The sequence below is a fragment of the Gymnoscopelus braueri genome (genome assembly GCF_963280865.1).
Source record: "Gymnoscopelus braueri genome assembly, chromosome: 4".
NCBI lineage: Eukaryota > Metazoa > Chordata > Actinopteri > Myctophiformes > Myctophidae > Gymnoscopelus > Gymnoscopelus braueri.
In genome coordinates, this window is record NC_137605.1 from 9,960,260 (window position 1) to 9,973,007 (window position 12,748).

At 39.5% G+C, this 12,748-nt stretch overlaps 1 protein-coding gene across 5 annotated transcripts in view; it reads left to right on the plus strand.

Annotated features, from left to right (window-relative positions):
- The window catches only part of rprd2b (regulation of nuclear pre-mRNA domain containing 2b), a 37,963-nt gene that overhangs the window by 3,861 nt on the left and 21,354 nt on the right, over window positions 1-12,748 (plus strand). For 3 of the 5 annotated variants that reach the window (XM_080427565.1, XM_080427566.1, XM_080427567.1), the window contains exons 2-6: window positions 4,232-4,361; window positions 5,615-5,826; window positions 8,274-8,387; window positions 10,260-10,318; window positions 12,041-12,167. In XM_080427565.1, coding sequence (XP_080283691.1) covers window positions 4,232-4,361; window positions 5,615-5,826; window positions 8,274-8,387; window positions 10,260-10,318; window positions 12,041-12,167 — 642 coding nt within the window. The remainder of the gene's footprint in view (window positions 1-4,231; window positions 4,362-5,614; window positions 5,827-8,273; window positions 8,388-10,259; window positions 10,319-12,040; window positions 12,168-12,748) is intronic. The other 2 variants (XM_080427568.1, XM_080427569.1) reach the window with 1 other exon arrangement.

Below are 12,748 nucleotides of genomic sequence, written 5' to 3' on the forward strand. Positions count from 1 at the left end.
TCTGTTCTGAGATGATTTGACATTTGAAAGGTGCTGTAAGTGATACTTTTTGGTTAAAATAAAATGTTTTGGTTATTTTTGTTAAAAAGTTAAAGCTCTATATTTTGATAATCATTGCTATAATGTTATTTTGTTATGTAACAGGGGTCTCCCCCATGCCTCTCCAGCTCTTTAGTAAACGTAAAATACATTTTCCAGGTGGCTCACCAATTTCATCCAATCAGGAGAGAGCACCCATTTCTTGGCTTTAATTTGATAGTTTTCCAGCTCCAATTTGGTCTACTTATTTGTTTGTAAATTATACTTCCAATTTCACTTGTTTATATTGTAACCTGTAGGAGTTTTCTCCCCTGGTTGGTATTGTATCCCTGAAAATGTTTTATTTCCCCCGATTTACTAAAGAGGTGGACAAAATAGAGTGAACTCATAAATTCATATAGAGCTATTTATCACTTGTTTTAACAAAACAATATCACTTACACCCCCTTTGAATCATTGAATGGAATATCTGGTGCTGCATGCTTTCTAGTGAAGAATTGTCTGCTTTGTTATAGTGGCACCTAAGTGTGAACGCAGAGCATCACTCACTATACAACAACATGGCAGTCATGACTCAGCATGACAGTGCGTCACGAACAAGCTGTTGTTCTATCAACCAGATGCTTCATAAAAACAATGTTGGTGTATTTGAGACTTATTGCTCTTGTATGCGTTCTGGTGGAGAAAGACAGAACTGTTTACTGGGTGAGAGACCATGGGTTTGTCTTGTTGTTTGTTCAGTGAACAAACTTCTTCAGAGCAAAGTTGATGAGGAACTAAGACAAAGGTGAAACAACATATTTTTGTTGCATGGAAATAGAGTTAAAGTAGTGTATAATTCCGTAGAGCTAAATTAGACGGTCCTCCTGCCTGCAGGTTAATATCGTTTCTGTTCGTCCCAAATACGTAATGAATCCCCAAATGTCGTCTTGCATGCTTATAGCAACATTATAGGATCGAAGTTGGACTGAAGGTGGAGCCTGCTACTGCCTAATGAATGGTAAACGCCGCGAGAGAGAGAGAGAGACTGTGACAGCCCACACGGGGAGATTGTTTGTCCCAAATATACATACGTTGGTACCCCCAAATGCCTAATCTCACAGGCTTATAGACCCCTCCAACCATTCATTACGTACCGGTATAATCATTTTATGTGAACGACTGTCCCACTGCTCGTGCAGGCATGTTATGTTAATGTGTCAACCGGTATTATAACATAGTGAAAACGTGGCTTTACTGAACAAACATTCTACGGCAGGTGGTCGGCAACCCTTTGTTCCCCCATAGCCCAGAACTGTGTGATTGAGGCTACATGCCCCAAGGTGTGCACAAAACTAAATGGCATACAGGCTGTGTGAATAGGAGGAAGGATTATAAGGAGGCCATTTGCATTCAGATGTGAGGGGACTTAAATTAACTGAATACATTTAACAACATGTTTTAAAATGTCTCTCTCACACTTATGCCAGTGTGCAAGTGATAATGCATTCCATCTCATCCATATGAGCAAATATTTACCCGACTTTTGTGCCAGGACAAGTGCCTGAAAAAGTAGGGTGTTATAGTTGATAGTTAAAAGAATGTCACTGTAACTCTGCGACAGACCACTTTAAGACTACATTTGTGGGAGAGAATGATAAAAAAAAAAGAGCTGTAACATTTCTTCCTGGCCCCTTTCCATTATTGTGAATAATACATGTATATGGATGGACTGTTACAATTATATTGTCATAATTATTACCCCCTCCTCCCAGACACTGTTATTACTGGATAGATTGTTTGAGTGCTGGGTGGATAGCTACGCTACGTGTGCAGCCTGTTGGAGTGAGCTTAACATTTAACCTGCATTTGGTTACATTTTTACACTCTCAGAGTTAACTCATTAAAACATCTGTGTCATTTTAGATTTTAGCGTGGCTGTTAAAAAATAGCAGATCTACAAGCTTGTACATCTGCTATTTTTGTTCATTTTAGAAAAATCTTGAATGTGTTTGAATAATTTTGAATTTGAACAAATCAGATGGGGGGTCCGGGGCCAAATCTATATCAATTTGGGGGTCCTTGGCATGGAAAAAGTTTGATAACTACTGCTTTAGAAGCAAGAGAAATGGCACTATCCAAAAGTCTATAGAGGAAAGTCGACTGTTATTTTGTCCAGTCTGTATATATGGTGGTAGATACAATATAACATGTACAATTGGGGTGGTTGTATTTGGTCTCCCTGCTCTCCTCTTTGTTGACATATTATTATGTCTAGGATGTTGCACAGTCTTTGGCGAGCAAGTCCCAACAACATTTCGTGGCTTGTGCTTGTATAAGTTGTAGACAAATAAAACCTCCTTGATTCTCCTCACGATTAGGACATTTTACTTGACGATTAATTGTCATCAAATAGCTGTGCAATGGACTGCAAACTGCAGTACGTGTTACTGCCTTTATCAGTGCAAAGCCGCTGTGCATCCCTTGTCTTTAATGCATTATAAGCATACTTATAATGCATTATAATCTGATTATAACGCTGTATAATAGTTATACAAACTCATATACTCAGTGCATTATAACAATAATCATAATCAACACATTATAAAACATTGTATAATTACGTGTGAAGTATAAGTCACTATAAGTGGTCATTGGGTGCTCTAAGTAAAGTAATTGCATTCCTGAAGGTGTGGGTGGAAACCTTGTGCAGTGTTCTTGCATAAATTGAAGGATATCTATTTCTTTACTCAGTTATAGTGTTATAAGCAGATTACATTGCAATATAAGTATGCTTATATAATGCATTATAGACATAGGATGCATACCAAGTGTTACCGAATATAATTTTAGATGAAGTGGTCCTTCCACTCAAGACAGTGTCACGAATGTGCAAGATTGAATCATTGACATCAGGTACATACACACACATACACACACAGCGGCAGGATCTGTCCACCAACTGGCTTTTTTTCATGGCGTTCAGCGCCACATGCTCTCTGCTGCTTGGTTGTCTGTGCATTGTATTCACTCTCAGTCTCAACATGGATGAAAGAACAATAAGCATTCTTCAGGTGGGGATAGATTCTCTATTTGGACATCATAGCTATAATATGGAGTACATGTTGTGGGACTGTCCGGGTCGATAAAAATAAATAAATAAAAATCTATAGGAAATCTGTCAGGCCAGAAATTGCTGCGGAGGCCGGTTTAAATATTTTTTTAATATAACTTCCTTGATAGATAACATTTTAATTAAGTATATGTTCAACTTTAATATAGGAAAAGAATATTTACCTTAAATTATATAATGAACAAGCAAACGATTGAATAGGAAACACACAAACTGAATTTCAAAAACAGCAGATCTACATCTCTCACATAGATCTGCTCAACCAGAGATCAGATGCTTTTTTTCCCCCTTCTTTTACTATTGAAAACTAACAAAACAAAATAGCGACGCCAGGTTCAAACTGAAAGTGGTTAAAATTTACGACACCTGCATTAATGGCTGATACAGATGTCATCAAACAAGTCAAATAATTACCTATATATATCGGCCAAATGGATATATCGGTCAGGTTCTAGTTATGAAGATGAAGTGGGGTCCAGGGACCTCCAGGGGTCCTTCAGGGGGTTCCAGGGGATCCCCAGCTAAATGATTGACAGTTGGGAACCAAATGAACCTTTACAGATCTGTAACTCTTGACAGTGTACAAATGGAACCAAATGGACTCTTAACGTGTCCATTTGGTTCTATTTGTACACTCACACAGTTAACCCATTGAAACCCCTTGAAAGCATCATGCTGTCATTTTAGATTTTAGCTTGGCTATTCAAAAAATAGCAGATCTACAAGCCTTGTACATCTGCTATTTATGAACATTTTTGAAAAATCTTGAATGTGTTTGAATAATTTTGAATTGTTTAACCCTTTTAAGACCTGGAACGCATCTGTGTCATTTTTTGATTTCTTTGCTATTCAAAAATAGCAGATCTACAAGCTCGTCGCGCTATGAGCTTGTAGATCTGCTATTTTTGAAAAATAGTGAAAATATTTTTTTCCGAAAAACGGGGGTCAGGGGGTCCCCGGCACAAAACATTTTCAGATGGGGGTCCTTGGCACAAGTTTGAGAACTACTGCTTTAGAAGGCATTTGTAGAAAAGTTGGAGAATCACTTATCTAGTGTGTGTGTGTTACTTTGTTCTTCAGCTGACACCAACCATCGTCTGAACCTCTTCTACCTGGCCAATGACGTCATCCAGAACTGTAAGAGGAGGAACGCTGCCGTGTTCCGCCCCACCTTCGCCGAGGTGCTGCCCAACGCCGCGCACATGATCAGGTGAGTGTGCACGTGTTCTGTCCATAGATGGTAAAAAAAAAACGTATGGACACAGGGGAACGGTGACGTCACCCATTGGTTTCCACAGACTTGTTTTGAAGCCTCTAATTCAAATCCACCATCTTGGAATTGCCGGTCCCGAAAAACAACCGGCAGCGAGGTTGGGTCTTCACTCGGTAGAAGCCGTAGAAGCATACTCTTGTCGCTACTTTATCATACATTTAATTGATGGGACCATCATTTACAAAAAACGCATGTCATGATAACTGAAAGAAGACGTAAACTAAACGATTGAAAACGTAAAGTATTTATAAAAATGTTTACTACAGAAATAAAACCAAGTGTAAAGTCTGGCCAAATAATGCCCATTCACTTGAATGGAATGTTTATTCTTCTGCAACCACTGCCAGCAGGAGTGGAAATAGCGACACCCTCTAGGCCATTAATGAAAACTGCAGCATTCAGCATTATAATGACTTCTTTATTGGCTTCATATCCAGAACCGGCTCCTTGCCACCTGGTTCATGAGTCATGACGGATTCAGTCAAATGTATTCATGTAGAACTTAGGCGTTTGCTGAGGGTTCCACCCTGAAGAAGGCCGTGGGGCTGCCTGCTACGCGTGGCTTCTATCCCTGTCAGTCACCATGCACGTTTTTTTATTTATTTCTATCGTAAAATAGCCATCTAATCAAGGCTTTTCAAAAGTTTTTCACCAGAGGAGTGCCTTGTTTTTTTCTCCTTTGTTAGAGGCTTTGTTCAGACTGAAACCATTTCTGATTTTGTTTCTCAAATGTGATCTTTAGGACTGACTGTCCACACTGTTATTTGCAAGTGATCAGATCGACCTATTTGATTGGTTGCTGTGGTAATGAGTAATGCTCAACCACTTAAACTCTTATATACTTTGATGATCGGGGTCCTCCTGGGCTCCTCTATACTAGGTCTGCTAGTATTTCCCTCTACACCAAATCCCTTTGCTGAAAATAGCCAAGTTACGAGCTCGCAACGTATCACAAAACGTTGTGAGCTTGTACATCAGAATTCTTTTCTGAATATACAAATCTGATCAGTTGCAAGTAACAGTGTAGACAGTCAGTCCTAAAGATCACATTTGAGAAGCAGACAGTCAGTCCTAAAGATCACATTTGAGAAGCAAATTGAATTTGCCTGCAATGTGATCAAAGCCCAAAATGTATCATTAATTTGTCGCAGCCGACTCATTGTTTGTGTGTGCATGTGTTTGTGTTTCAGGGACGGTAAAGTCCAGAAGGCCGTCGAGAGGATCTTCACCATCTGGGAGGAGAGGAGCATCTATCCAGAGGAGCTGATCGCTCAGTTTAGAACCAGCCTCAGCAAGAAGGACCGAGAGCGCGAGAGAGAGAGGGAGAGAGAGCGAGAACGACAGAAAGAGAAGGAGAGAGAGAAAGAGAAAGAAAAGGAAAAGGAGCCACCGCCTCCTACAGGTCAGTTTTGATTGACGCTTACTGTGGGATTGTGAGGGGTGTGTGTGTGCATATGTTAGAGAGCCTTACCAATCTGGAAACCCATTCGGTAAAAAGAAAGGGGGAAAAAATGTTTTTTTTGTGTAGAAACAGGAACTTGGTTTGGCTCCTCCCCCTTTTTAGTCCACTTCCTCCCGGGTGCTTCTGTGTTTATTCCTCCTAACGACAACACTACATGTTTAGGGCAGTGGCGCTAGCAGAATCTGTCTTGAGAGATTAGAGCCTTACTGATATATCGGCCATTATTTGTCTTTTTTGATGACATTGGTATTGGCAGCGGATGTGTCCTGAATTTTAACACATTGAGTGCCAGGTTTTTTTTTAAACAGGGTACAGTCAGTGCCTGGATTTTTAACAATTTTTGAACCTTTTTCAAGTAGTCACAAAATATTTTCAGTGATCACCGTCCTCACGGTGTTCCCCTCATTACACACATAGAGGTCTCGTACAATCGGGGGAAAAAAATTAAAAACATTAGGAAATCTGTTCCATAGTTGCAGCCAGTTGAAAATAGTCAAAAATACATAATAAAAAGAAAAAGTACACAGGAGCCGAGATACAGGCTTTTGAAGTCATAAGTTAACCAGGAAGTGGATTGGAGTCTAAATCTTCGAAAAATTATATCTCCTGGTGCTGTGAAGGAAAAAAATAAAATAAAAATGTAATGTTTTTAATATTCTTTTCCAAAAACGGTCATAACCGTTTTTGGCACACAACGCATGACTTCTCAAAAACGGTCCGGACCGTTTTTGGCACTCAATGTGTTAACTGCTTTCAATTTCCAACACCTATTTACTGTTGTCTTTCCCATAGATAGAAATACAGATGTCACTTTAGTCACTGTTCCCATTGAAACACTGGCCAGTTGAGCAGTCTTTGTGACTGAAACTCCTGCCATCCATGCCCCAATACTGTAATGTACCCACTAACCTTCTTTTACAGTCATTTACATGTTTTTCTCTTGCCAGCTTGATCCAAAAATGAGGTCAAATGCATTCGTATACATGCCAAAGAGCATGATATGATGTTAATTTCTTAATTGCGTACATACAAAGTTTGGTGGTGATCGGTCCAGCGGTTTACACACACACACACACACACACACACACACACACACACACACTCACACTCACACTCACACTCTCTCTCTCTTAGATGGCTAGTCTCTCTCAGAGCCACGCTGTAAAAGTGTTGTTGTTTGAATACCAACCTGGTGAGTTTGTTCAGACATTCAGGGTCTGACTTAGTGGTGAATGTATACAGTATGTGATATCTATAGTACGTGTGTGTGTGTGTGAGATGTATTCTGTATTTCTATTATCTGTATGTGAGGATATGATGTACCGTACCTATGATAATGATTTATGTGTACCGTATGTGATGTATTTGTTTGATACAGTTTAACTCCTTGAGTGCCATTAACGTGTTTCACGTGTTTTTACCGCTATGGCGCAACGTGCCAATGACGTGTTTGACGTGTTTTTGAAAAAATAGCAAAAAAAAAAAAAATTGAATTTTTTTTTCAGAACCCAAGATATCATCTGAAGATTTGCAGCTCCATCCACTCCTTGTTTAACTTAGAACTGAAAAAGGCTGTGTCTCGCTTCCTAAGCACTTTTTTTTTACTTGGCAAAAAACTCTGGCGCTGGGACAACATCATTCTGAAATAATTCTGGCAATTCTTGCACTCAATGAGTTAAGATGTGATGTTTATGTGATGTCTTATGTAACCTATATGTGATATCCCATACAGTATGATACATTTGTGGTCTAGAGCTGGACATTGATATATCGTGATATGGATTTTGGATATCGTATTTTCTTGGCTTCTAGGTTTTAATCACGTAAGTCCTAAAAACACTATGTGCGTTTTGAGCTCAGCTGACAATGGGTGCTCTGGTGAGACTTGGAGATGGTTCTCCCATTGGCATGCTGGTGTTCTTTCTGTGTGATCTAACTAGGCCTGTCAAAATTATTACATAATCCCAATTATTTGAAATAACTGCAATTATTTTGCATTATTGTCATAATCGTTTACATGTTGAAAAATTCTCATACATTTTACAAGAATAGCGGAAATCGCAGATCTACAAGCTCACAATCGCGACATGTTGTGAGCTTGTAGATCGTCTATTTCTAGTATATTTTTTTATATATTAAAAGGATAAAATTATTACATAATATGTCAGTAATTCCTTTGTGTATTTAAGTTATTTGTCATTTCCGCCCTGTGCAAATTTTATTTTATTTTTTTACAAAGCCCAAAAGGCATTATTTTATTCATATGTTCCAATGCCCAAAACACAATTAAATCGTTGATCCATCGCAATTATTGACCGTTAATCGTTCTGCTGACAGCAGAATCTGTCAGCACCACTGCCCTAAACATGTAGTGTTGTTGTTGGTAGGAATAAACAAAGAACCATCCAGGAGGAAGTGGACTAAGAAAGGGAAGGAGCCAAATCGAGTTCCTGTTTCTACACAAAAAAGGAGGTGGTGCCCCCAGAGGCAAAAACAACAAAGTAAAAAAACACTTTATTAACCAAATGGGTTCCCAGACTGATCGTCAAGTAAAATGTCATGATGGTGACGGCACTAGATCTCTCGCCGTGTGTCAGAAAATACACGTTTCCAAGTATTTTCAAGTTGAGAAATGAGACGAGTTGATTCTGGAGATGAACATTGTGAATCGGAGGCGGGGCTGGTCCATGTGTGTGTGTGTGTGTGTGTGTGTGCGTGTGTACACGTGTGTACTGAAAGTGTGTGCGAATGCGTGCTTGTGTTGATGTCTGAGCTGTTTTACTAGACGGAGGAGAAGAGTCATAGGGCAACGCATGGCTGGTACGCAAATTATATCGAAACCATTTCAATTATTTTCGCTGTCGGGCAGAAACCTTTATGTCCATATTTCAGCCTTTTTAAAATATACGTAAATGCTCTTTTTATACTATTTATAAAACTAGCACACCATTTCCTTTATTCTACCATTAAATGCATGCTGTGGTTGTTGTGGACATACTGGACAATAGTATTTAGGTTTACAATGCAATTATTGTATGACTTTTTCAGTTTAGAGGGTCTTCTGGAGATGTTTGATGCCTCAGTCTCGGTGAGGAGACGGATGGAAGAGGGTCAGATTTAAAATGTAAATCCTGGCCCCAGGGTATTTCATAATTATAAAGCCCCAGTGGTGTCCTACCATGTGTTTTTTTTAAGGTGGTAGTAAAGTGGTATTCTGATAGTCATTGCTATAGTGTTCAATATCATAGGGTCTCTCCAGCTCTTTAATGATCAGAAAATACATTTTCAGGTTGGGATACCAATTTTTATCAATCAGGAGACTGAACCAAAAAGGAACAGACAAAATTGGAACTGGAACACTAAACATGCTTGCTCAGGGTAGGGGACCACAGCGCTGGGTCTTGAGACAACTTGTGATTCGAAATTTAAATCATAACTGTTCTTTTCTTTTTTTAATCAATAATTCATGTTGGTGCTCCTTACATTTTGGAGGGTGCTCCTGCACTTTAGAAGTTGGGAGCACCAGTGTGCTACCAATAAAAAAAGAAGAAGCTACAATTCCAAACCTGACCAGTTGTACATTGACTCTGTCATGTACAGTGTGTATTTGAGACGTACGTCTATGTATGTTTTTGATGATGTACTGTATCCATGTTTGATACATGTGATGCTTGTTAAATGTTTTGGAGTGTTTTCTGTTATCGTGGTTAACCGTAGCGTGACGGCATATTTAGAAAAAACATTGTATTACAGTGCATATCAACGAGCCTTGAACACAGTTACTGACTGCATTATCTAAGTATCACGTCTGACTTCAGTATTTGAGCACAATCAGTGTATCATACTGTATGTAGCATAACCGACGTTAGGCTACATGAATGAAGTCTGGACAGTGTACAAGGTGAAAGTGTCCATGTAAACTGCATACAACATAAATAAGACTACAGTCCTTCCCACACAGCTGACCTGGGTTCAAATCCCAACCGAGGTCTCATTGCTCCATGTCACCCCCCCCTTCCCCCCCCTCTCTCTCTCTCTGTCTGAAATACATCTTTAAAATAACAACCGTCCTTGTGTTTGTGGAAATGTTTTCCACTGTCTTGTGGTTTACTAGTTGTTGTCAGCAGCTGCGGTTTCAGAGCAAAGCCTTGTGTTTATATTTTTAAGTCTTTGAAAAATGGTTTAAAATCGCTAAACTTCTCCAATATTAAACTAAAACAAGTCCCCACCCCCCTCGACCCGAACGCCAACCATGTAATGGACTCAGGCCTACTGTCTGATCACATATTGCTTGATGTATTTTTATTCAAACGGAATTCTTATTGAGCTGTTTGAGATTATACATTAAATGTGTTTGTTTGTTTGTCTTTCAGCCGAGTCCAACCCCAACAAGGCGGCTGCCCTCAAGTCAAAGATCGTCGCTGAGTTCACGGTAAGTCTACATCGCTGGTTCTCAATGACATCACTGGTTCTCAAAGACCCTCCTTGAGGGGGGTTTACAGGGGGTCCCCCAGCTAAATTACTTGAGTTTTAGCTGAGGAACCAAATGGACACTCATGGGGATATGTGACTCGGAGAGTGTACAAAGGGTCCATTTGGCTCCATTTGTACACTCCGTTCACTCCACTGGCTTCCCGTTTCTTCCTGGACCGAATACAAGATCCCCCTGTTAAGTCATCAGTGCATCCACGGCAACGCTCCTTCCTACCTCAAGGAATTAGTCTCCCCACAACCCTCGGCTCGCAACCTCCGCTCCACAAACGGAATGCCCTCCCTGACCACCTGAGAGCACCACAGTCTGTTGATTCTTTTAAGAGAGTACTAAAGATCTTCCTTTTTTAACAAATATATATTTTGTAGCTACACTCATTTTACCTCTAGGCTTTATGCCCTCATGTTTATAATGTTTTGTTTCTTTTTCTTAGATCTTTTATAGTGGTGTGATGGTTTTTATGCACATGCTCATTGTAGCACTTTGAGATTAACCTAAATGTTAAGTGCATTGTAAATAAAATCCATTATTATTATTAAGTTAAATTAAGATTGAAGATTGAGGTCTCAGAGATACAAATAATAGTAATAATATTTTTTAAATGGTATCAAATGGGGATCTGTGTTCTATAATGCATATCTAAGTCCATGAGATTAAAAAGGGTTGAGAGTCACTGGGGTACTTGATGACATCACTGCTGTACTGTAAAGTTGTGTTTCTATTGGTCACACGTCAGCATCGTACTGTTTTTAATTGCAGAAACTAAAGGCATGTCAAAGTGATGGTTTATAAAAACATCAGATGATAATATTTATTATTATAATAGGTTGTGTGATTGAAACATGAAGGTAAAGTCCAACATTGATTGTGTATCGGATGTGTTATTAAAATAAAATGTGTACACGGACAGATATGGAAAATACCTATCAGTTTTTTGTATTATTGAAATATCTAACCCTAACCCTGTCAGGCAGAAACCTCGTATCTCCATTTTTCTTTTTGTACTTTAATGCCCTACTTCAGGGGTCTTCAACCTTTTCAGGCCAGGGACCCCCAAACTGATGGGGTGATGGAGCAGGGACCCCCTACCTACCTCGTAGGGTAGGGGGTAGGCTACCACATATTAATATATATCGTATATTTATGTATAAAATTGAGTTTTATATGTATAAACATGAAAAAATGGTTGCCTGCTCCTACGCACAGGTTGTCCCAGTAGGTGTGCAAAAGGACCTCGTTGTCTTTTCTCTTCAAAATATGTATAAACATACCATGTTATTGTGCATTCAATACTAAGCTATTCAAATATGTCATGTTATGTTTAAAGACAAATTGACATTTTTTGAAAAAATAAAAATAAAAACAAGTTTTTAAAAACAAAAATATTGTTTAAATCAAACAACAATTTCGCGGACCCCCTGCAGTACCTCCGCGGACCCCCTAGGGGTCGCGGACCCCCTGTTGAAGACCTCTGCCCTACTTCATCACACAATAGTAGTGAAAATAGATGGGGTATTTTCAATTGAAAATAATAATAAAAAGGAACAGTTTGGGACAAATGAGGTTTCCACCCGACAGCGAAGATATCTATGATCCATAAACTTGTACAAGATTAACAGTTCAACCCTGATAATAATCTCTCTCTTTCTCTCTCTCTCTCAGCCTCAGTGTCTCATAGATCAGCTGAGTGCGTACCACAGGTCATCAGAGGAGATGGGTTTGAGAGAGAAGCAGCTGTCATCTCTGAGGGTCGACTTCTGCAGCACCGAGGCCTTAAAGAGACTCAAAGGTCAGAGGTCGCTCATGATGTCCTTATACAGCTAGGGTTGGGAGCCGCATCCAACATTTGAGGAACCGAAATTTCGGTTCCATCACATTTGGAACCGTTTCTGGAACCGTTTTTTATTTTATCACACTGTCAGAGCTGGTATGTGGACTTCTACAATTACAATACCGGTGGTTCTCAAACGTTTTAATTTCAAGGACCATCATAAGTCTGAGAGTGTACAAATGGAGCCAAATGGATCTGCATAAGGGTCCATTCGGTTTCATTTGTACACTCTCAGAGTTACAGACCTGTAAGGGTCCATTCGGTTCCATTTCGACACTCTCAGAGTTACAGATCTGTAAGGGTCCATTTGGAACCCCCTTTAGGAATTGTTAAGGGAACCATTAAGGAATCGGACTGTTAAGAGGGAATCGTTTAAATCCTAAAGGACCCCAACCCTTTATACACCTATATGGTGCACGCACACACACACTAGAGTGAAATAAAACAAGACTGGGTCCAATAAAGGCGCAGTTTCACGTGGCCTGTCTATGACGCAGGTCACGCATGAGGTATCTAATGAAACGTGACTATGTTTGGGC